The following is a 22066-nucleotide window of genomic DNA, read 5'->3' on the forward strand; positions in this document are numbered from 1 at the left end:
AGATAGGGAGGGGGTGTCGGGGCTGGAGGGGGTTACAGAGATAGGGAGGGGGTGTAGGGGCTGGAGAGGGTTACAGAGATAGGGAGGGGGTGCAGGGGGTTACAGAGATAGGGAGGGGGTGTAGGGGGTTACAGAGATAGGGAGGGGGTGTCGGGGCTGGAGGGGGTTACAGAGATAGGGAGGGGGTGCAGGGGGTTACAGAGATAGGGAGGGGGTGCAGGGGGTTACAGAGATAGGGAGGGGGTGTAGGGGGTTACAGAGATAGGGAGGGGGTGTCGGGGCTGGAGGGGGTTACAGAGATAGGGAGGGGGTGCAGGGGGTTACAGAGATAGGGAGGGGGTGTAGGGGCTGGAGGGGGTTACAGGGATAGGGAGGGGGTGTAGGGGCTGGAGGGTGTTACAGGGACAGGGAGGGGGTGTAGGGGCTGGAGGGGGTTACAGAGATAGGGAGGGGGTGTAGGGGCTGGAGGGGGTTACAGAGATAGGGAGGGGGTGTAGGGGGTTACAGGGATAGGGAGGGGGTGTTGGATGTTACAGGGATAGGGTGAAAGCTGTACATCCTGGGGGTGAGGGGGGTTACTGAGTGAATTCAGCACACGTCCCGATCACACTGAAACAGGGAGTTTATTGGGTCCACACAATATCACCAGGAAAACCCATCGGCCTGAACCGAAACGCTGCTGTGTCCGTGTTGGGGAAAATCGACAGCCAATACAGAGTGCCACGCCGATAAATACGGTCCTCACACACACACACACACACACACACACACACACACCAACAGACAGAGAGACACACACTCAGACACACAGACACACACACACACACACTCTCCCTCTCTCTCCCCCTGTCCCGCTCCAGGCTCGGCTCACACAGCAGCTCTCGACGTTCCAGCTGCCTGGAACTCCACCATCCTCTTCTCCATCTCTGGGCGGAAATGTCGGATCAAACCCTGGACCAAGGGGACATCCATTAGAGCAGGCAGGGGCAAGGGGGTGGGGAGAGAGCGCGAGAGGGAGAGGGAGAGAGCGCGAGAGGGAGAGGGAGAGAGCGCGAGAGGGAGAGGGAGAGAGCGCGAGAGGGAGAGGGAGAGCGCGCGAGAGGGAGAGGGAGAGAGCGCGAGAGGGAGAGGGAGCGAGCGCGAGAGGGAGAGGGAGAGAGCGCGAGAGGGAGAGGGAGAGAGCGCGAGAGGGAGAGGGAGAGAGCGCGAGAGGGAGAGGGAGAGAGCGCGAGAGGGAGAGGGAGAGAGCGCGAGAGGGAGAGGGAGAGAGCGCGAGAGGAGAGAGGGAGAGAGCGCGAGAGGGAGAGGGAGAGAGCGCGACAGGGAGAGGGAGAGAGCGCGACAGGGAGAGGGAGAGAGCGCGACAGGGAGAGGGAGAGAGCGCGACAGGGAGAGGGAGAGAGCGCGACAGGGAGAGGGAGAGAGCGCGACAGGGAGAGGGAGAGAGCGCGACAGGGAGAGGGAGAGAGCGCGACAGGGAGAGGGAGAGAGCGCGACAGGGAGAGGGAGAGAGCGCGACAGGGAGAGGGAGAGAGCGCGACAGGGAGAGGGAGAGAGCGCGACAGGGAGAGGGAGAGAGCGCGACAGGGAGAGGGAGAGAGCGCGACAGGGAGAGGGAGAGAGCGCGACAGGGAGAGGGAGAGAGCGCGACAGGGAGAGGGAGAGAGCGCGACAGGGAGAGGGAGAGAGCGCGACAGGGAGAGGGAGAGAGCGCGACAGGGAGAGGGAGAGAGCGCGACAGGGAGAGGGAGAGAGCGCGACAGGGAGAGGGAGAGAGCGCGACAGGGAGAGGGAGAGAGCGCGACAGGGAGAGGGAGAGAGCGCGACAGGGAGAGGGAGAGAGCGCGACAGGGAGAGGGAGAGAGCGCGACAGGGAGAGGGAGAGAGCGCGACAGGGAGAGGGAGAGAGCGCGAGAGGGAGAGGGAGAGAGCGCGACAGGGAGAGGGAGAGAGCGCGAGAGGGAGAGGGAGAGAGAGAGCGCGAGAGGGGGAGAGAGAGAGAGCGCGAGAGGGAGAGGGAGAGAGCGCGAGAGGGAGAGGGAGAGAGCGCGAGAGGGAGAGGGAGAGAGCGCGAGAGGGAGAGGGAGAGAGCGCGAGAGGGAGAGGGAGAGAGCGCGAGAGGGAGAGGGAGAGAGCGCGAGAGGGAGAGGGAGAGAGCGCGAGAGGGAGAGGGAGAGAGCGCGAGAGGGAGAGGGAGAGAGCGCGAGAGGGAGAGGGAGAGAGCGCGAGAGGGAGAGGGAGAGAGCGCGAGAGGGAGAGGGAGAGAGCGCGAGAGGGAGAGGGAGAGAGCGCGAGAGGGAGAGGGAGAGAGCGCGAGAGGGAGAGGGAGAGAGCGCGAGAGGGAGAGGGAGAGAGCGCGAGAGGGAGAGGGAGAGAGCGCGAGAGGGAGAGGGAGAGAGCGCGAGAGGGAGAGGGAGAGAGCGCGAGAGGGAGAGGGAGAGAGCGCGAGAGGGAGAGGGAGAGAGCGCGAGAGGGAGAGGGAGAGCGCGCGAGAGGGAGAGGGAGAGAGCGCGAGAGGGAGAGGGAGAGAGCGCGAGAGGGAGAGGGAGAGAGCGCGAGAGGGAGAGGGAGAGAGCGCGAGAGGGAGAGGGAGAGAGCGCGAGAGGGAGAGGGAGAGAGCGCGAGAGGGAGAGGGAGAGAGCGCGAGAGGGAGAGGGAGAGAGAGCGCGAGAGGGAGAGGGAGAGAGCGCGAGAGGGAGAGGGAGAGAGAGCGCGAGAGGGAGGGGAGAGGGAGAGGGAGAGAGCGCGAGAGGGAGAGGGAGAGAGCGCGAGAGGGAGAGGGAGAGAGCGCGAGAGGGAGAGGGAGAGAGCGCGAGAGGGAGAGGGAGAGAGCGCGAGAGGGAGAGGGAGAGAGCGCGAGAGGGAGAGAGCGCGAGAGGGAGAGAGCGCGAGAGAGGGAGAGGGAGAGGGCGAGAGAGGGAGAGGGAGAGAGAGGGAGAGGGAGAGGGAGAGCGCGCGAGAGGGAGAGGGAGAGAGCGCGAGAGGGAGAGGGAGAGAGCGCGAGAGGGAGAGGGAGAGAGGCGAGAGGGAGAGGGAGAGAGCGCGAGAGAGGGAGGGCGAGAGCGCGAGAGGGAGAGGGAGAGAGCGCGAGAGGGAGAGGGGAGAGCGCGAGAGGGAGAGGGAGAGAGCGCGAGAGGGAGAGGGAGAGAGCGCGAGAGGGAGAGGGAGAGAGAGCGCGAGAGGGAGAGGGAGAGAGCGCGAGAGGGAGAGGGAGAGAGCGCGAGAGGGAGAGGGAGAGAGCGCGAGAGGGAGAGGGAGAGAGCGCGAGAGGGAGAGGGAGAGAGCGCGAGAGGGAGAGGGAGAGAGCGCGAGAGGGAGAGGGAGAGAGCGCGAGAGGGAGAGGGAGAGAGCGCGAGAGGGAGAGGGAGAGAGCGCGAGAGAGGGAGAGGGAGAGAGCGCGAGAGGGAGAGGGAGAGAGCGCGAGAGGGGGAGAGAGCGCGAGAGGGAGAGGGAGAGAGCGCGAGAGGGAGAGGGAGAGAGCGCGAGAGGGAGAGGGAGAGAGCGCGACAGGGAGAGGGAGAGAGCGCGACAGGGAGAGGGAGAGAGCGCGACAGGGAGAGGGAGAGAGCGCGACAGGGAGAGGGGAGAGAGCGCGACAGGGAGAGGGAGAGAGCGCGACAGGGAGAGGGAGAGAGAGCGCGACAGGGAGAGGGAGAGAGCGCGACAGGGAGAGGGAGAGAGCGCGACAGGGAGAGGGAGAGAGCGCGACAGGGAGAGGGAGAGAGCGCGACAGGGAGAGGGAGAGCGCGCGACAGGGAGAGGGAGAGCGCGCGACAGGGAGAGGGAGAGCGCGCGACAGGGAGAGGAGAGAGAGCGCGACAGGGAGAGGGAGAGAGCGCGACAGGGAGAGGGAGAGAGCGCGACAGGGAGAGGGAGAGAGAGCGCGACAGGGAGAGGGAGAGAGCGCGAGAGGGAGAGGGAGAGAGCGCGAGAGGGGAGAGGGAGAGAGCGCGAGAGGGAGAGGGAGAGAGCGCGAGAGGGAGAGGGAGAGAGCGCGACAGGGAGAGGGAGAGAGCGCGACAGGGGAGGGAGAGAGCGCGACAGGGAGAGGGAGAGAGCGCGACAGGGAGAGGGAGAGAGCGCGACAGGGAGAGGGAGAGAGCGCGACAGAGAGAGGGAGAGAGCGCGAGGGGGAGAGGGAGAGAGCGCGACAGGGAGAGGGAGAGAGCGCGACAGGGAGAGGGAGAGAGCGCGACAGGGAGAGGGAGAGAGAGAGTGAGACACAGGGAGAGAGAGAGAAAGTGAGAGAACGGGGGGCAGAAACAGACACGGGGGGAGAGAGAGAGAGAGACACACACACACAAATGGGGGGAGAGAGAGACACACACACAGGGGTAGACAGAGAGAGATACACACAGGGGGAGAGAGAGGCACACACAAACGGGAGAAGGGGGGAGGAGGGGAGAGAGAGACAGAGACAGACAGACACAGGGAGAGAGTGTGAGACACGGGGGGAGAGAGAGAGAGACACACAGGGGGAGAGAGAGAGAGACACACAGATCGGGGAGAGAGAGAGACACACACAGGAGGGAGGGAAAGAGAGACAGACGGGGGTGGGGGGGTGGAAAGAGTTACAGTGAGCGCACGTGGGCCAGGGAGACAGAGAGAAAGAGAACGAGGGAGGGTGAGGGGAGGACCAAGAAAGTGAGAGACAGAGAAGGAGAGAGAGCGCGCGCCAGAGAGAGAGCAAGCATGAGCGCCAGAGAGAGAGAGAGCGCGCGAGCGCCAGAGAGAGAGAGCGCGCGAGCGCCGGACAGAGAGAGCGCGCGAGCGCCGGACAGAGAGAGCGCGCGAGCGCCGGACAGAGAGAGAGCGCGAGCGCCGGACAGAGAGAGAGCGCGAGCGCCGGACAGAGAGAGAGCGCGAGCGCCGGACAGAGAGAGAGCGCGAGCGCCGGACAGAGAGAGAGCGCGAGCGCCGGACAGAGAGAGAGCGCGAGCGCCGGACAGAGAGAGAGCGCGAGCGCCGGACAGAGAGAGAGCGCGAGCGCCGGACAGAGAGAGAGCGCGAGCGCCGGACAGAGAGAGAGCGCGAGCGCCGGACAGAGAGAGAGCGCGAGCGCCGGACAGAGAGAGAGCGCGAGCGCCGGACAGAGAGAGGCTGGGAGTTATACCTGCGCGGGCCAGGCCGCTCCGTCCCCGAGAGCACAGATGGTGTGGCCTTCGATCTGTTTACTAATCTCCCAGAGCATCGCGATCTCAGAGGGCAGGGCGTCCCCCTTTACAAACCTCCACAACATCTGGTTCATCCAGTCCACCCCTACACAGCCAGGGAGAGAGGGACACAGGGGTTAGAGAGCACACAGTCCCAGGGAGAGAGGGACACAGGGGTTAGAGAGCACACAGTCCCAGGGAGAGGGGACACAGGGGTTAGAGAGCGCGCACACAGTCCCAGGGAGAGGGGACACAGGGATTAGAGAGCACACAGTCCCAGGGAGAGAGGGACACAGGGGTTAGAGAGCACACAGTCCCAGGGAGAGGGGACACAGGGGTTAGAGAGCGCGCACACAGTCCCAGGGAGAGGGGACACAGGGATTAGAGAGCACACAGTCCCAGGGAGAGGGGACACAGGGATTAGAGAGCACACAGTCCCAGGGAGAGAGGGACACAGGGGTTAGAGAGCGCACAGTCCCAGGGAGAGAGGGACACAGGGGTTAGAGAGCGCACAGTCCCAGGGAGAGAGGGACACAGGGGTTAGAGAGCACACAGTCCCGGGGAGAGAGGACACAGGGGTTAGAGAGCGCGCACACAGTCCCAGGGAGAGGGGACACAGGGGTTAGAGAGCACGCACACAGTCCCAGGGAGAGGGGACACAGGGGTTAGAGAGCGCGCACACAGTCCCAGGGAGCGGGGGACACAGGGGTGAGAGAGCGCACATCCCTCCTGTCCCCCTCCCTCCCCTCCCAGCCAGCCTGCTCCCCCTACCCCCTGGCCATCCCGCTGAGGGTGGTGGGAGTGTGCTCACCTTCCCGACACGGTGTACACTGCCCACAGCTCTCGTGTTTGTAGAATTCCATCAGACGGGCGATGCAGCGTATCACATCAGCCTGCAGGGGGGAGGGGGGAGTGGGGAGGGGGGAGCAGACAGAGACACCCCCACACACATTACAACACTCACTGACCACCCCCCCACCCCATCCCCCCGGCAACGTCGCTCGAGGTTCCAGAAATACCGGGCAGTACAACACGAGCGGGCACAGGCACTGGGCAGCTGGGAAACCTCACTGCTGAACTAGGCACAGAGACGGACAGCACGGAAACAGACCCTTCGGCCCAACCCCTCCATGCTGTCCCAGATATCCTAACCTAATCTAGCCCATTTAGAGATGGACAGCACAGAAACAGACCCTTCGGCCCATCTCCTCCATGCTGTCCCAGATATCCTAACCTAATCTAGCCCCATTTAGAGATGTACAGCACGGAAACAGACCCTTCGGCCCAACCCCTCCATGCTGTCCCAGATATCCTAACCTAATCTAGCCCCATTTAGAGATGGACAGCGCGGAAACAGACCCTTTGGCCCATCTCCTCCATGCTGTCCCAGATATCCTAACCTAATCTAGTCCCAATTAGAGATGGACAGCACGGATACAGACCCTTCGGCCCAACCCCTCCATGCTGACCCAGATATCCTAACCTACTCTCGTCTCTTTTGCAAGCACGTGGCCCATATCCCTTCCTGCTCCTGTGCTTTTCCAGCACCACTCTCATCTCAGAATCCAGTTTCCAGCATCTGCAGTCATTGTTTTTACCCCATATCCCTCCAAACCCTTCCCATTCATAAACCCATCCACCTGCCTCTTAAATGCTGTCATTGTACCAGCCTCCACCACTTCCTCTGGCAGCTCATTCCATACACGTACCACCCTCTGGGGGAAAAAGTTGCCCCTTAGATCCCTTTCCCCTCTCACCCTAAACCTATGTCCCTCTAGTTCTGGACTCCCCCACCCCAGGGGAAAAGACTTTGCCTATTTACCCTATCCATGCCCCTCATGGTTTTATAAACCTCTATAAGGTCACCCCTCAGCCTCCGACGCTCCAGGGAAAACAGCCCCAGCCTGTTCAGCCTCTCCCTGTAGCTCAGACCCTCCAACCCTGGCAACATCCTTGTAAATCTTTTCTGAACCCTTTCAAGTTTCACAACATCTTTCCGATCCGAGGAGCGGAATTATTACTCTGGAAGACACAAGACCTGTCAGGGAGGGAGGGTGGGGCACAGAGCTGGGTGCGATGGCTGGCACCAAAGAGAAGGTGCTAGAGAAACCCAATGGTCTGAAGGTGGATAAACCGCCTGGACCAGATGGACTACACTGCAGGGCTCGAACAGACGAGATCATGGAGGCGTCAGTGATGTTTGAAAGCCAGGGAACGACAGACCGGTGAGCCTGACCACGGTGGTGGGCACGTTTTTTAGACTAGATTAGATTCCCTACAGTGTGGAAACAGGCCCTTCGGCCCAACAAGTCCATACCGACCCTCTGAAGAGTAACCCACTCAGACCCATTCCCCTGACTAATGCACCTAACACCACGGGCAATTTAGCACGGCCAAACCACCTGACCCGCACATCTTTGGACTGTGGGAGGAAACCGGAGCACATTGTTGGAGGGAATCCCGAGGGACAGGATGGACATGTATTTGGAAAGGCAAGGACTGATTCGGGATAGTCAACATGGCTTTGTGTGTGGGAAATCATGTCTCACAAACTTCAATGAGTTTTTTGAGGAAGTAACAAAGAGGATTGATGAGGGCAGAGCGGTAGATGTGATCTATATGGACTTCAGTAAGGCGTTCGACAAGGTTCCCCATGGGAGACTGATTAGCAAGGTTAGATCTCATGGGATACAGGGAGAACTAGCCATTTGGATACAGAACTGGCTCAAAGGTAGAAGACAGAGGGTGGTGGTGGAGGGTTGTTTTTCAGACTGGAGGCCTGTGACCAGGGGAGTGCCACAAGGATCGGTGCTGGGTCCTCTACTTTTTGTCATTTACATAAATGATTTGGATGTGAGCATAAGGGGTACAGTGAGTAAGTTTGCAGATGACCCCAAAATCGGAGGGTGTAGTGGACAGCGAAGAGGGTTCCCTCAGATTACAACAGGATCTGGACCAGATGGGCCAATGGGCTGAGAAGGGGCAGATGGAGTTTAATTCAGATAAATGTGAGGGGCTGCATTTTGGGAAAGCAAATCTTAGCAGGACTTATCCACTTAATGGTAAGGTCCTGGGGAGTGTTGCTGAACAAAGAGACCTTGGAGTGCAGGTTCATAGCTCCTTGAAAGTGGAGTCGCAGGTAGATAGGATAGTGAAGGCAGCGTTTGGTATGCTTTCCTTTATTGGTCAGAGTATTGAGTACAGGGGTTGGGAGGTCATGTTGCGGCTGTACAGGACATTGGTTAGGGCACTGTTGGAATATTGGGTGCAATTCTGGTCTCCTTCCGATCGGAAAGATATTGTGAAACTTGAAAGGGTTCAGAAAAGATTTACAAGGATGTTGCCAGGGTTGGAGGGTCTGAGCTACAGGGAGAGGCTGAACAGGCTGGGGCTGTTTTCCCTACACCCTCCCAGGGACAGGGACAGCATGGGGTTAGATACAGAGTAAAGCTCCCTCTACACTGTCCCCCATCCCAGGACAGGGACAGCACAGTGTTAGATACAGAGTAAAGCTCCCTCTACACTGTCCCCCCATCAAACACTCCCCAGGACAGGGACAGCACGGTGTTAGATACAGAGTAAAGCTCCCTCTACACTGTCCCCCATCCCAGGACAGGGACAGCACGGTGTTAGATACAGAGTAAAGCTCCCTCTACACCCTCCCAGGGCGGGGACACAGTGGCTCCCCCTGGTGTACGTACAGATTTATCCATGACGATAACAGCGGCTGTTCCCAGGGCCGTCTGAGCCTCGATCAGAGCGTCAAAGTCCATCATCACGTCCTCACAGACCGACTTGGGGATCAGGGGCGTGGATGATCCGCCGGGAATGACGGCCAGGAGATTATCCCAGCCTCCGGTCACACCACCTGGCACAGGAAGATCCCACACGGGTTAGCAACGCCTCGCAAACCGAGCTCCAACCCCAAGGGTACAGCACCAGGCCATTCAGCCCCTTTCCCCAGCCTGTCCCACGGTGGGGGGGGGAACAGCACCAGGCCATTCAGCCCCTTCCCCAGCCTGTCCCACAGAGGGAACAGCGCCAGGCCATTCGGTCCATTCCCCGGCCTGTTACACGGGGGAGGGCTGAGCGAGGCCTGAGCTGAGCCCGGGCAGGGAGGTCAGAGGTTGGTTCCCACCCCCGGCCTAGCGCACGGCGAAGCCTGCTCCCTCGCCTACCGGCGTGCCTCTCGATGAGCTCCTTGAGGGGGATGGACATCTCCTCCTCCACGGTGCAGGGGTTGTTGACGTGGCCGGAGATGTTGAAGAGTTTGGTTCCCGAGTTACGCTCGCGCCCAAAACTGTGGAACCACGCGCCGCCGCGTCGACAAATGGTGGGCGACACCGCAACCGTCTCCACGTTAGCAACCGTCGTCGGGCAGCCAAACACACCTGGGGGGGAGGGGGGGGGAGGGGGGAGAGAGACAGTGAGGGGGCGGGGGCCGAGGGTCAACGGTCAACGGTCAACATCCGATCCCACACGCCCTCCCCCTGCACTCCATCCCCTCAAACCCACCTCCTCCTCCATCGCCCCCCTCTACTCAACCTTCACTCCCTCGCCCCTCCCTCCCTCACACTCATCCCCTCAAACCCACCTCCTCCATCGCCCCCCTCTCCTCAACCTTCACCCCCTTCCCCCTCCCTCCCTCACACTCCATCGCCTCAAACCCACCTCCTCCTCCATCACCCCCTCTCCTCAGCCTTCACCCCCTCTTCCCCCCTCCCCTCCCTCACACTCAAACCCACCTCCTCCTCCATCGCCCCCCTCTCCTCAGCCTTCACCCCCTCTCCCCTCCCTCCCTCACACTCCATCGCCTCAAAACCACCTCCTCCTCCATCACCCCCTCTCCTCAACCTTCACCCCCTTCCCCCTGCCTCCCTCACACTCCATCCCCTCAAACCCACCTCCTCCTCCATCGCCCCCCTCTCCCCCCTCCCCCTCAAACTCACCTCCTCCTCTGTCGCCCCCCTCTCCTCAGCCTTCACCCCCTCTCCCCTCCCTCCCTCACACTCCATCGCCTCAAAACCACCTCCTCCTCCATCACCCCCTCTCCTCAACCTTCACCCCCTTCCCCCTGCCTCCCTCACACTCCATCCCCTCAAACCCACCTCCTCCTCCATCGCCCCCCTCTCCCCCCTCCCCTCCCTCACACTCAAACCCACCTCCTCCTCCGTCGCCCCCCTCTCCTCAGCCTTCAGCCCCCTCTCCCCCCTCCCATCAAACCCACCTCCTCCTCCGTCGCGCCCCTCTCCTCAGCCTTTACCCCCACGCTCCCCTCCCTCCCAGAGGGTGGTCCTGGGGCTTACCCACGTCAGCAGGGAAGGGGGGCTTCAGTCGGGGTTTCCCCTGCTTGCCCTCCAGGGACTCGATGAGGGCAGTCTCCTCCCCACAGATGTAGGCGCCGGCCCCTCGGAACACATACACGTCAAAGTCGTACCCAGAGCCGCAAGCGTTCTTGCCGATTAGCCCAGCCTCGTACGCCTCCTTAATGGCGACCTGTTGGGGCACATCAAGGGGTCAGGAACATTAGAGGCCTCACCACCGTCAAACCCAAACCCAAACGCTCCAATCCCGGCCCTTCGTCCATCCTGAAACATCTTTGTAGTTTTACACTTTCAAATAAACTCCATTGAGGGGACCTTAGCCTGTCTGCCTTTAAACGGTAACCTCTCCCCACTGACTTTTATTTGTCAACATGGCAAACGCTCCTCAATTCGCAGGATGTGGGTGTCGCGAACACACACACGTCATCAGAAATGACGGACAGGAGCTGACTGAGAGAGGAGCTTAACTGAGCGGCTGCATTTTGGGAAAGCAAATCTTAGCGGGACTTAATGGCCAGGTCCGAGGGAGTGTTGCTGAACAAAGAGACCTTGGAGTGCAGGTTCATAGCTCCTTGAAAGTGGAGTCGCAGGTGGATAGGATAGTGAAGGCAGCGTTTGGTATGCTTTCCTTTATTGGTCAGAGTATTGAGTACAGGAGTTGGGAGGGTCATGTTGTGGCTGTACAGGACATTGGTTAGGCCACTGTTGGAATATTGTGTGCAATTCTGGTCTCCTTTCTATAGGGAGGGGGTGTAGGGCTGGAGGGGGTTCCAGAGATAGGGAGGGGGGTGTAGGGGCTGGAGGGGGGTTCCAGAGATAGGGAGGGGGGTGTAGGGGCTGGAGGGAGTAACAGAGTTAGAGAGGGGGTGTAGGGGCTGGAATGGGTGACAGAGATAGGGAGGGGTGTAGGGGGTGACAGAGGTAGGGAGGGGGTGTAGGGGTTACAGAGATAGGGAGGGGGTGTAGGGACAGGGGTGGGGTGAGGGGGGATACATGCCGTGTCTCCCTCCCCTCACTGACCTGTACGTTCGATGCCTCGTTGTAGAATTCCCCCCTGATGTAAATGTAGGCTGCCTGGGCGCCCATCGACCTGCCAGCCACCAGACAGCCTTCGATCAGCTTGTGGGGGTCGTGCCTCATGATCTCCCGGTCCTTACAGGTTCCCGGCTCCCCCTCATCTGCGTTCACCACCAGGTACTTGGGTCTGGAACAGAGCGACAGGGAACAGCACAGCACTCAACAACTCAGGGAGTGGCCTCTCTCTCTCTCTCTCCCTCACAGACAGCTCAATCCAACAGGGCAGACCAACACATCTCACCCAGGCACAGGGGAAAGCTCCCCATCAAACACTCCCCAGGACAGGGACAGCACGGGGTTAGATACAGAGTAAAGCTCCCTCTACACTGTCCCCCCATCAAACACTCCCCAGGACAGGGACAGCACGGTGTTAGATACAGAGTAAAGCTCCCTCTACACTGTCCCCCCATCCCAGGGCAGGGACAGCACGGGGTTAGATACAGAGTAAAGCTCCCTCTACACTGTCCCCATCAAACCCTCCCAGGACAGGGACAGCACGGGGTTCGAGACAGCGTAAAGCTCCCTCTACACTGTCCCCCCCCCATCAAACACTCCCAGGGACAGGGACAGCACGGGGTTAGATACAGAGTAAAGCTCCCTCTACACTGTCCCCCCATCCCAGGGCAGGGACAGCACGGGGTTAGATACAGAGTAAAGCTCCCTCTACACTGTCCCCATCAAACACTCCCAGGGACAGGGACAGCACGGGGTTAGATACAGAGTAAAGCTCCCTCTACACGGCTCCTGTGTATTCCTGATCCAGGTGCTCCCGGTTTGGGACTGACCTGCCATCCGATGGTTTATTCATGAAGCCCCACTTCATTCCTGTCGGAAATCCGGCACCCCCTCTTCCCCGCAATCCTGATGTCTTCACCTCGCCCAGGATCCAGTCCACTCCCTTCAGCAGGATCTCCTTCGTCTTGTACCAGTCTCCGCGTCTCAGCGCTCCCTTCAACCTGGGCAGGAGGACAGCACAGGCCGGGAATCCGGGATTACACAGGGAGAGGGGGGCCAGGAATCCGGGATTACACACAGAGAGGGGGGCCGGGAATCCGGGATTACACACGGAGAGGGGGGCCGGGAATCCGGGGTTACACACGGAGAGGGGGGCCGGGAATACGGGGTTACACACGGAGAGGGGGGCCGGGAATACGGGGTTACACACGGAGAGGGGGGCCGGGAATACGGGGTTACACACGGAGAGGGGGGCCGGGAATACGGGGTTACACACGGAGAGGGGGGCCGGGAATACGGGGTTACACACGGAGAGGGGGGCCGGGAATACGGGGTTACACACGGAGAGGGGGGCCGGGAATACGGGGTTACACACGGAGAGGGGGGCCGGGAATACGGGGTTACACACGGAGAGGGGGGCCGGGAATACGGGGTTACACACGGAGAGAGGGGCCGGGAATACGGGGTTACACACGGAGAGGGGGGACCGGGAATACGGGGTTACACACGGAGAGGGGGGACCGGGAATACGGGGTTACACACGGAGAGGGGGGCCGGGAATACGGGGTTACACACGGAGAGGGGGGCCGGGAATACGGGGTTACACACGGAGAGGGGGGACCGGGAATACGGGGTTACACACGGAGAGGGGGGACCGGGAATACGGGGTTACACACGGAGAGGGGGGCCGGGAATACGGGGTTACACACGGAGAGGGGGGCCGGGAATACGGGGTTACACACGGAGAGGGGGGCCGGGAATACGGGGTTACACACGGAGAGGGGGGCCGGGAATACGGGGTTACACACGGAGAGGGGGGCCGGGAATACGGGGTTACACACAGAGAGGGGGGCCGGGAATACGGGGTTACACACGGAGAGGGGGGCCGGGAATACGGGGTTACACACGGAGAGGGGGGCCGGGACAGTTAGACACACCACCCACTCCTCCCAAACTGAGAGGGGGCAGGAACAGGCCAGGAATACGGGGTGCTGAAGCAGCCACCTTTGCCTCCATATTGTTCCCCCCACTCGCCCTCCCCCCCAACTTCCCCTCCCCCCCCACACCCCCTCACCTCCAATCATGGCGGCCGTACAGGTTGGTGAAGATCCGGTCTTCATCCTTCAACGGGCCGTACTTGCTCTTGGCCTGTGAGGGTGGGGGTGGGGGTGGGGGTGGGGGAGGGGGAGGGGGAGGGGGAGGGGGAGGGGGAGGGGGAGAGAGACGTCAGCGAGAGCCCCACAGCAGTAGCAGCCCCTCTCCCCAGACAATGGGGGGGTGGGTCCGGTGTGGAACAGAGACCAGGCCCTTCCCCCGCGACCCTCCCCCTGTCTGGGACGGCGGCCCCGCGACCCTCCCCCTGTCTGGGACGGCGACCCCGCGACCCTCCCCCTGTCTGGGACGGCGACCCCGCGACCCTCCCCCTGTCTGGGACGGCGACCCCGCGACCCTCCCCCTGTCTGGGACGGCGACCCCGCGACCCTCCCCCTGTCTGGGACGGCGACCCCGCGACCCTCCCCCTGTCTGGGACGGCGACCCCGCGACCCTCCCCCTGTCTGGGACGGCGACCCCGCGACCCTCCCCCTGTCTGGGACGGCGACCCCGCGACCCTCCCCCTGTCTGGGACGGCGACCCCGCGACCCTCCCCCTGTCTGGGACGGCGACCCCGCGACCCTCCCCCTGTCTGGGACGGCGACCCCGCGACCCTCCCCCTGTCTGGGACGGCGACCCCGCGACCCTCCCCCTGTCTGGGACGGCGACCCCGCGACCCTCCCCCTGTCCGGGACGGCGACCCCGTGACCCTCCCCCTGTCTGGGTCAGTGACCCCGTGACCCTCCCCCTGTCTGGGACAGTGACGGTGACGAGGAGGGGGGGGACTGACCTGAGGGGGGGCGGTGGCGATGGCTCTCAGTGGCAGGACCGCAGCTCCCGGAGAGTGGGGAGGACGCAACGCACCCACAACCTGTCGCACAGCCAACATCGCTGTCCCTCTGGGGGGGAGGGGAGGGGGGAGAGGGGGCGAGGGGGCGAGGGGGTGAGAGTGGGGGACGAGAGTGAGGGTGGGGAAGAGAGAGAGAGAGAGACAGAGGTGTGGGAGAACACAGTAACAACACAACATTCAACTCAACCATCCTGCTCAGCTCTACCCCACACCCACCCTCCCCCCACACCCTCAGGCAGCACGTCCCACACCCTAACCCCTCGAATGACCCTCCCTCCCCCACACCCTCAGGCAGCACGTCCCACACCCTAACCCCTCGAATGACCCTCCCTCCCCCCACACCCTCAGGCAGCACGTCCCACACCCTAACCCCTCGAATGACCCTCCCTCCCCCACACTCTCAGGCAGCACGTCCCACACCCTAACCCCTCGAATGACCCTCCCTCCCCCACACCCTCAGGCAGCACGTCCCACACCCTAACCCCTCGAATGACCCTCCCTCCCCCCACACCCTCAGGCAGCACGTCCCACACCCTAACCCCTCGAATGACCCTCCCTCCCCCACACTCTCAGGCAGCACGTCCCACACCCTAACCCCTCGAATGACCCTCCCTCCCCCCACACTCTCAGGCAGCACGTCCCACACCCTAACCCCTCGAATGACCCTCCCTCCCCCCACACCCTCAGGCAGCACGTCCCACACCCTAACCCCTCGAATGACCCTCCCTCCCCCACACCCTCAGGCAGCACGTCCCACACCCTAACCCCTCGAATGACCCTCCCTCCCCCACACCCTCAGGCAGCACGTCCCACACCCTAACCCCTCGAATGACCCTCCCTCCCCCACACCCTCAGGCAGCACGTCCCACACCCTAACCCCTCGAATGACCCTCCCTCCCCCACACTCTCAGGCAGCACGTCCCACACCCTAACCCCTCGAATGACCCTCCCTCCCCCCACACCCTCAGGCAGCACGTCCCACACCCTAACCCCTCGAATGACCCTCCCTCCCCCCACACCCTCAGGCAGCACGTCCCACACCCTAACCCCTCGAATGACCCTCCCTCCCCCCACACCCTCAGGCAGCACGTCCCACACCCTAACCCCTCGAATGACCCTCCCTCCCCCCACACCCTCAGGCAGCACGTCCCACACCCTAACCCCTCGAATGACCCTCCCTCCCCCCACACCCTCAGGCAGCACGTCCCACACCCTAACCCCTCGAATGACCCTCCCTCCCCCCACACCCTCAGGCAGCACGTCCCACACCCTAACCCCTCGAATGACCCTCCCTCCCCCACACTCTCAGGCAGCACGTCCCACACCCTAACCCCTCGAATGACCCTCCCTACCCCACACCCTCAGGCAGCACGTCCCACACCCTAACCCCTCGAATGACCCTCCCTCCCCCCACACCCTCAGGCAGCACGTCCCACACCCTAACCCCTCGAATGACCCTCCCTCCCCCACACTCTCAGGCAGCACGTCCCACACCCTAACCCCTCGAATGACCCTCCCTCCCCCACACCCTCAGGCAGCACGTCCCACACCCTAACCCCTCGAATGACCCTCCCTACCCCACACCCTCAGGCAGCACGTCCCACACCCTAACCCCTCGAATGACCCTCCCTCCCCCACACCCTCAGGCAGCACGTCCCACACCCTAACCCCTCGAATGACCCTCCCTCCCCCACACTCCCGGTTTTATCCAGGTTCAGGATAACCCTCCCCCTGCTCCTGGACTCTCTGTCCCGGGGAATAAATGGGGTGGGGGGTGTGGGGCGTTAATGATAACAGAACCCCCTCCCCACCCCCGTCTCGATTAACGCCCTGGATCTCGGTGACTCTACAAATGGCTCCTAAAATCTCCTGTCGAGAATCTGCCCCCCACCCCTCCCTCCCCAGGGACGATGCGAGACACCCCCCCACCCCCAGGGACGATGCGAGACACCCCCACTCCCCCCGGGACGATGCGAGACACCCCCACCCCCCTCCCTCCCCGGGGACTATGCGAGACACCCCCACTCCGCCCCCTCCCCGGGGACGATGAGAGACACCCCCACCCCACCGTCCCCAACACAACCCCCTTATCCAGGAACAGGACGGAATTCCCCCTTCCCCACGTCCCCCTCAGCCCCTCCCGTACATCCCACACCCCTGTCCACAAGGAGGTGGAAGGTGTCTGTGTCCCTGTCCCCTGGGGGTGGGGGGGTCTGTGTCTCTGTCCCCTGGGGGTGGGGGGTCTGTGTCCCCTGGGGGTGGGGGGTGTCTATGTCCCTGTCCCCTGGGGGTGGGGGGGTCTGTGTCCCTGTCCCCTGGGGGTGGGGGGGGTGTCTGTGTCCCCTGGGGGTGGGGGTGTCTGTGTCCCTGTCCCCTGGGGGTGGGGGGTGTCTGTGTCCCTGTCCCCTGGGGGTGGGGGTGTCTGTGTCCCTGTCCCCTGGGGGTGGGGGGGGTCTGTGTCCCTGTCCCCTGGGGGTGGGGGGGGTCTGTGTCCCTGTCCCCTGGGGGTGGGGGTGTCTGTGTCTGTGTCCCTGTCCCCTGGGGGTGGTGGGAGTCTGTGTCCCTGTCCCCTGGGGGTGGTGGGGGTCTGTGTCCCTGTCTCCTGGGGGTGGGGGGGTCTGTGTCCCTGTCCCCTGGGGGTGGGGGGGGTGTCCCTGTCCCTGTCCCTGTCCCCTGGGGGTGGGGGGTGTCTGTGTCCCTGTCCCCTGGGGGTGGGGGGGTCTGTGTCCCTGTCCCCTGGGGGTGGGGGGGGTGTCCCTGTCCCTGTCCCTGTCCCCTGGGGGTGGGGGGTGTCTGTGTCCCTGTCCCCTGGGGGTGGGGGGGTCTGTGTCCCTGTCCCCTGGGGGTGGTGGGGGTCTGTGTCCCTGTCCCTGTCCCCTGGGGGTGGGGGGGGTCTGTGTCCCTGTCCCTGTCCCCTGGGGGTGGGGGGTGTCTCACCTTCTCTCTGACCCTGGAATCCTCTGTCTCTCTCCTCTAACCGGAAGCCAGTGCACACCGCGCCCTCTGACCCGGAAACCGTCATCTCCCCTCCCCTTTATCTCCGCCGACCGAGCCGGAAGTGGTGCCCCGCCATCTTTGTCGGGGGCGCATCCCTTCCGGCGTCCGCCAACGGTAATAGGGAGGCGGCCATCTTCCTGCGGGGCGACTGTGACGTCTCCATCCGGGTAACGGAATAGGGTGGGCGCCATCTTGGTGCGGGGCAGAGCGGCGCCCGCGAAAGAGGCGACCATCTTTGTAGAAGGGGTCGGCTTGGCCTCGTTTGACACGGAGACAGCCGGCGGACGAGGCCAAGCTGCTGGAGAGGGTACAGCGTGGGGTGGAGAGGCAACAGGGTCGACCTCTCGGGTCCTGTCGCCCTTTTCTCGGGTCCGTTGGGGCAACATCCGGCCCCGCCATCTTGCCGGCGGCCATCTTTGACACTGGCAGCGGCGCTTCCGGCAGCGTGGGGGGGCGGCGTCCGCCATGTTTAGTCAAGGCAAATCTCCCCACTTTGTCCCAGGAGATGGGCTTTGGAAGATGTAGTGTTTTATTTAGTGGGTGGTGGACAAACTTATAATCACACAGCACCAGGTTTATTTGCAAACACCAGCTTTTGTAGCACTGCTCCTTCATCAGAAAGCTAACAGGACGCAGAATTTACAATAAAAGATGTTTAAAGAAACTTATGCAAAGTTTTGAACCAACCCAGATTGTTGCTAAATCTCTAATCCCTCAGGGTGGGGGATGCACTGATTAATCCCAGAAGTTCTTTCCAGTCTCATTCCCAAAGATCACTCAAGATTTTATAATAAAACACAAACCAACAGCCACCCTCAGACAACAACTTACCAGAACAAAGGAGCCAATACCCAACATCAGCAAAACTAATGTACTTTACAAAATACCATGCAAGGACTGCACAAAACACTATATAGGACAAACAGGAAGACAGCTAACAATCCGCATCCATGAACACCAACTAGCCACGAAACGACACGACCAGCTATCCCTAGTAGCCACACACCCAGACAACAAGCAACATGAATTCGACTGGGAAAACACCACTATCATAGGGCAAGCCAGACAGAGAACAGCCAGAGAATTCCTAGAGGCATGGCATTCATCCACAAACTCCATCAACAAACACACCAACCTGGACCCAATATACCAACCACTACAGCGGACAGCTGAAACTGACACCCGGAAGCGGCAAGGACCGACCACTATAAATACCGGAAGAAACATCAAAGAAGCGCTTCGCAGGAGGCTCCAGAGCACTGATGATGTCGCCTAGCCAGGGGACGCAACTTTTGCAACAAAAACTTCCAGCTCGGCAAACAGAACCACAACAACGAGCACCCGAGCTACAAATCTTCGCACAAACGTTGATCACTCAAGGTTTAAGGGGAGAAAAAAAGAGAGTGACAGCTCAGCTCAGACAGTGGATGAAAGGCGTGAGGTTAGGGTCATTGCAACCCTGAGTCAGACTGGTTCTCTTCCCAAAATGGGAATTTGAAGAATGCAACGCAGACTGACGGCCTGGAGACTGTGTGCTTTTGGAAAAAAGTGGAATTCGTCTGCCAATGCAAATTCGCACCGTTGACTTTGTGTCTGTGTGAGAGAGAGACAGTGTGTGTGTGTGAGTGAAGGGGAGAGAGAGAGTGTTGTGAGTGTGTGGGAGAGAGTGTGTGGGAGGGTATGTACGTGTTAGTGAGTGAGGGGGGAGAGTGTGTGGGAGGGTATGTACGTGTTAGTGAGTGAGGGGGGGAGAGAGTGTGTGGGAGGGTATGTACGTGTTAGTGAGTGAGGGGGGAGAGAGTGTGTGGGAGGGTATGTACGTGTTAGTGTGTGAGGGGGGAGAGAGTGTGTGGGAGGGTATGTACGTGTTAGTGAGTGAGGGGGAGAGTGTGTGTGGGAGGGTATGTACGTGTTAGTGAGTGAGGGGGGAGAGTGTGTGTGGGAGGGTATGTCCGTGTTAGTGAGTGAGGGGGGAGAGTGTGTGGGAGGGTATGTACGTGTTAGTGAGTGAGGGGGGAGAGAGTGTGTGGGAGGGTATGTACGTGTTAGTGAGTGAGGGGGGGAGAGTGTGTGGGAGGGTATGTCCGTGTTAGTGAGTGAGGGGGGGAGAGTGTGTGGGAGGGTATGTACGTGTTAGTGAGTGAGGGGGGAGAGAGTGTGTGGGAGGGTATGTACGTGTTAGTGAGTGAGGGGGGAGAGAGTGTGTGGGAGGGTATGTACGTGTTAGTGAGTGAGGGGGGGAGAGAGTGTGGGAGGGTATGTACGTGTTAGTGAGTGGGGTGGAGAGTGTGTGGGAGGGTATGTACGTGTTAGTGAGTGAGGGGGGAGAGTGTGTCGAGGGTATGTACGTGTTAGTGAGTGAGGGGGAGAGAGTGTGTGGGAGGGTATGTACGTGTTAGTGAGTGAGGGGAGAGAGTGTGTGGGAGGGTATGTACGTGTTAGTGAGTGAGGGGGGGGAGAGTGTGTGGGAGGGTATGTACGTGTTAGTGAGTGAGGGGGAGAGAGTGTGTGGGAGGGTATGTACGTGTTAGTGAGTGAGGGGGGAGAGAGTGTGTGGGAGGGTATGTACGTGTTAGTGAGTGAGGGGGGGAGAGTGTGTGGGAGGGTATGTCCGTGTTAGTGAGTGAGGGGGGGGAGAGTGTGTGGGAGGGTATGTACGTGTTAGTGAGTGAGGGGGGGAGAGAGAGTGTGTGGGAGGGTATGTACGTGTTAGTGAGTGAGGGGGAGAGAGTGTGGGAGGGTATGTACGTGTTAGTGAGTGAGGGGGGAGAGAGTGTGTGGGAGGGTATGTACGTGTTAGTGAGTGAGGGGGGGGAGAGTGTGTGGGAGGGTATGTACGTGTTAGTGAGTGAGGGGGGAGAGAGTGTGTGGGAGGGTATGTACGTGTTAGTGAGTGAGGGGGGGAGAGAGTGTGGGAGGGTATGTACGTGTTAGTGAGTGGGGGTGGAGAGTGTGTGGGAGGGTATGTACGTGTTAGTGAGGGAGGGGGAGAGTGTGTCGAGGGTATGTACGTGTTAGTGAGTGAGGGGGAAGAGAGTGTGTGGGAGGGTATGTACGTGTTAGTGAGTGAGGGGGAGAGTGTGTGTGGGAGGGTATGTACGTGTTAGTGAGTGAGGGGGAGAGAGAGTGTGGGAGGGTATGTACGTGTTAGTGAGTGAGGGGGGAGAGAGTGTGTGGGAGGGTATGTACGTGTTAGTGAGTGAGGGGGGAGAGAGAGTGTGGGAGGGTATGTACGTGTTAGTGAGGGGGGAGAGTGTGTGGGAGGGTATGTACGTGTTAGTGAGTGAAGGGGGAGAGAGTGTGTGGGAGGGTATGTACGTGTTAGTGAGTGAGGGGGGGAGAGTGTGTGGGAGGGTATGTCCGTGTTAGTGAGTGAGGGGGGAGAGAGTGTGTGGGAGGGTATATACGTGTTAGTGAGTGAGGGGGAGAGTGTGTGGGAGGGTATGTCCGTGTTAGTGAGTGAGGGGGGAGAGAGTGTGTGGGAGGGTATGTACGTGTTAGTGAGTGGGGGGGGAGAGAGTGTGTGGGAGGGTATGTACGTGTTAGTGAGTGAGGGGGAGAGAGAGTGTGGGAGGGTATGTACGTGTTAGTGAGTGAGGGGGGAGAGAGTGTGTGGGAGGGTATGTACGTGTTAGTGAGTGAGGGGGGGAGAGTGTGTGGGAGGGTATGTACGTGTTAGTGAGTGAGGGGGGGAGAGTGTGTGGGAGGGTATGTACGTGTTAGTGAGTGAGGGGGGAGAGAGTGTGTGGGAGGGTGTGTACGTGTTAGTGAGTGAGGGGGAGAGAGTGTGTGGGAGGGTATGTACGTGTTAGTGAGTGAGGGGGGAGAGAGTGTGTGGGAGGGTATGTACGTGTTAGTGAGTGAGGGGGAGAGAGTGTGTGGGAGGGTATGTACGTGTTAGTGAGTGAGGGGGGAGAGAGTGTGTGGGAGGGTATGTACGTGTTAGTGAGTGAGGTGGGGAGAGAGTGTGTGGGAGGGTATGTACGTGTTAGTGAGTGAGGGGGAGAGAGTGTGTGGGAGGGTATGTACGTGTTAGTGAGTGGGGGGGGGAGAGTGTGTGGGAGGGTATGTACGTGTTAGTGAGTGAGGGGGGGCAGAGTGTGCGGGAGGGTATGTACGTGTTAGTGAGTGAGGGGGGGAGAGTGTGTGGGAGGGTATGTACGTGTTAGTGAGTGAGGGGGGGAGAGAGTGTGTGGGAGGGTATGTACATGTTAGTGTGTGAGGGGGGGAGAGAGTGTGTGGGAGGGTTGTACGTGTTAGTGAGTGAGGGGGGGAGAGAGTGTGTGGGAGGGTTGTACGTGTTAGTGAGTGAGGGGTAGAGAGTGTGTGGGAGGGTATGTACGTGTTAGTGAGTGAGGGGGGGAGAGTGTGTGGGAGGGTTGTACGTGTTAGTGAGTGGGGGGAGAGAGTGTGTGGGAGGGTATGTACGTGTTAGTGAGTGAGGGGGGGAGAGAGTGTGTGGGAGGGTTGTACGTGTTAGTGAGTGAGGGAGGGAGAGAGTATGTGGGAGGGTTGTACGTGTTAGTGAGTGAGGGGGGAGAGAGTGTGTGGGAGGGTATGTACGTGTTAGTGAGTGAGGGGGGGGAGAGTGTGTGGGAGGGTATGTACGTGTTAGTGAG

General features: G+C 61.0%; 1 protein-coding gene across 1 annotated transcript; it reads right to left on the reverse strand.

The window, feature by feature from the left end:
* Positions 1–604: 604 nt before the first annotated feature.
* On the reverse strand, positions 605–17455 carry ndufv1 (NADH:ubiquinone oxidoreductase core subunit V1). Its single transcript, XM_060853383.1, has 11 exons — positions 17388–17455; positions 14391–14499; positions 13584–13657; positions 12340–12510; positions 11498–11681; positions 10460–10649; positions 9332–9544; positions 8855–9021; positions 5965–6046; positions 5114–5259; positions 605–951 (listed from the first exon to the last, which is right to left on the reverse strand). Exons 2-11 carry the CDS (start codon positions 14487–14489, stop codon positions 868–870), a joined length of 1410 nt encoding a protein of 469 aa, XP_060709366.1. The 5' UTR covers positions 14490–14499; positions 17388–17455; the 3' UTR covers positions 605–867.
* Positions 17456–22066: the final 4611 nt, after the last annotated feature.

This window comes from Hemiscyllium ocellatum, chromosome 40 (genome assembly GCF_020745735.1).
Source record: "Hemiscyllium ocellatum isolate sHemOce1 chromosome 40, sHemOce1.pat.X.cur, whole genome shotgun sequence".
NCBI lineage: Eukaryota > Metazoa > Chordata > Chondrichthyes > Orectolobiformes > Hemiscylliidae > Hemiscyllium > Hemiscyllium ocellatum.

Bases quoted from the DNA above. Each gene is read 5' to 3' on its own strand.
- ndufv1 (XM_060853383.1), bottom strand. From the start codon at position 14,489: ATGTTGGCTGTGCGACAGGTTGTGGGTGCGTTGCGTCCTCCCCACTCT. The intron at 9,545-10,459 runs GTAAGCCCCAGG...CCTCCCCCCCAG, and splicing joins CCCCTTCCCTGCTGACGTGG to GTGTGTTTGGCTGCCCGACG. The intron at 6,047-8,854 runs GTACGTACACCA...TCCCCCCTGCAG, and splicing joins TTATCGTCATGGATAAATCT to GCTGATGTGATACGCTGCAT.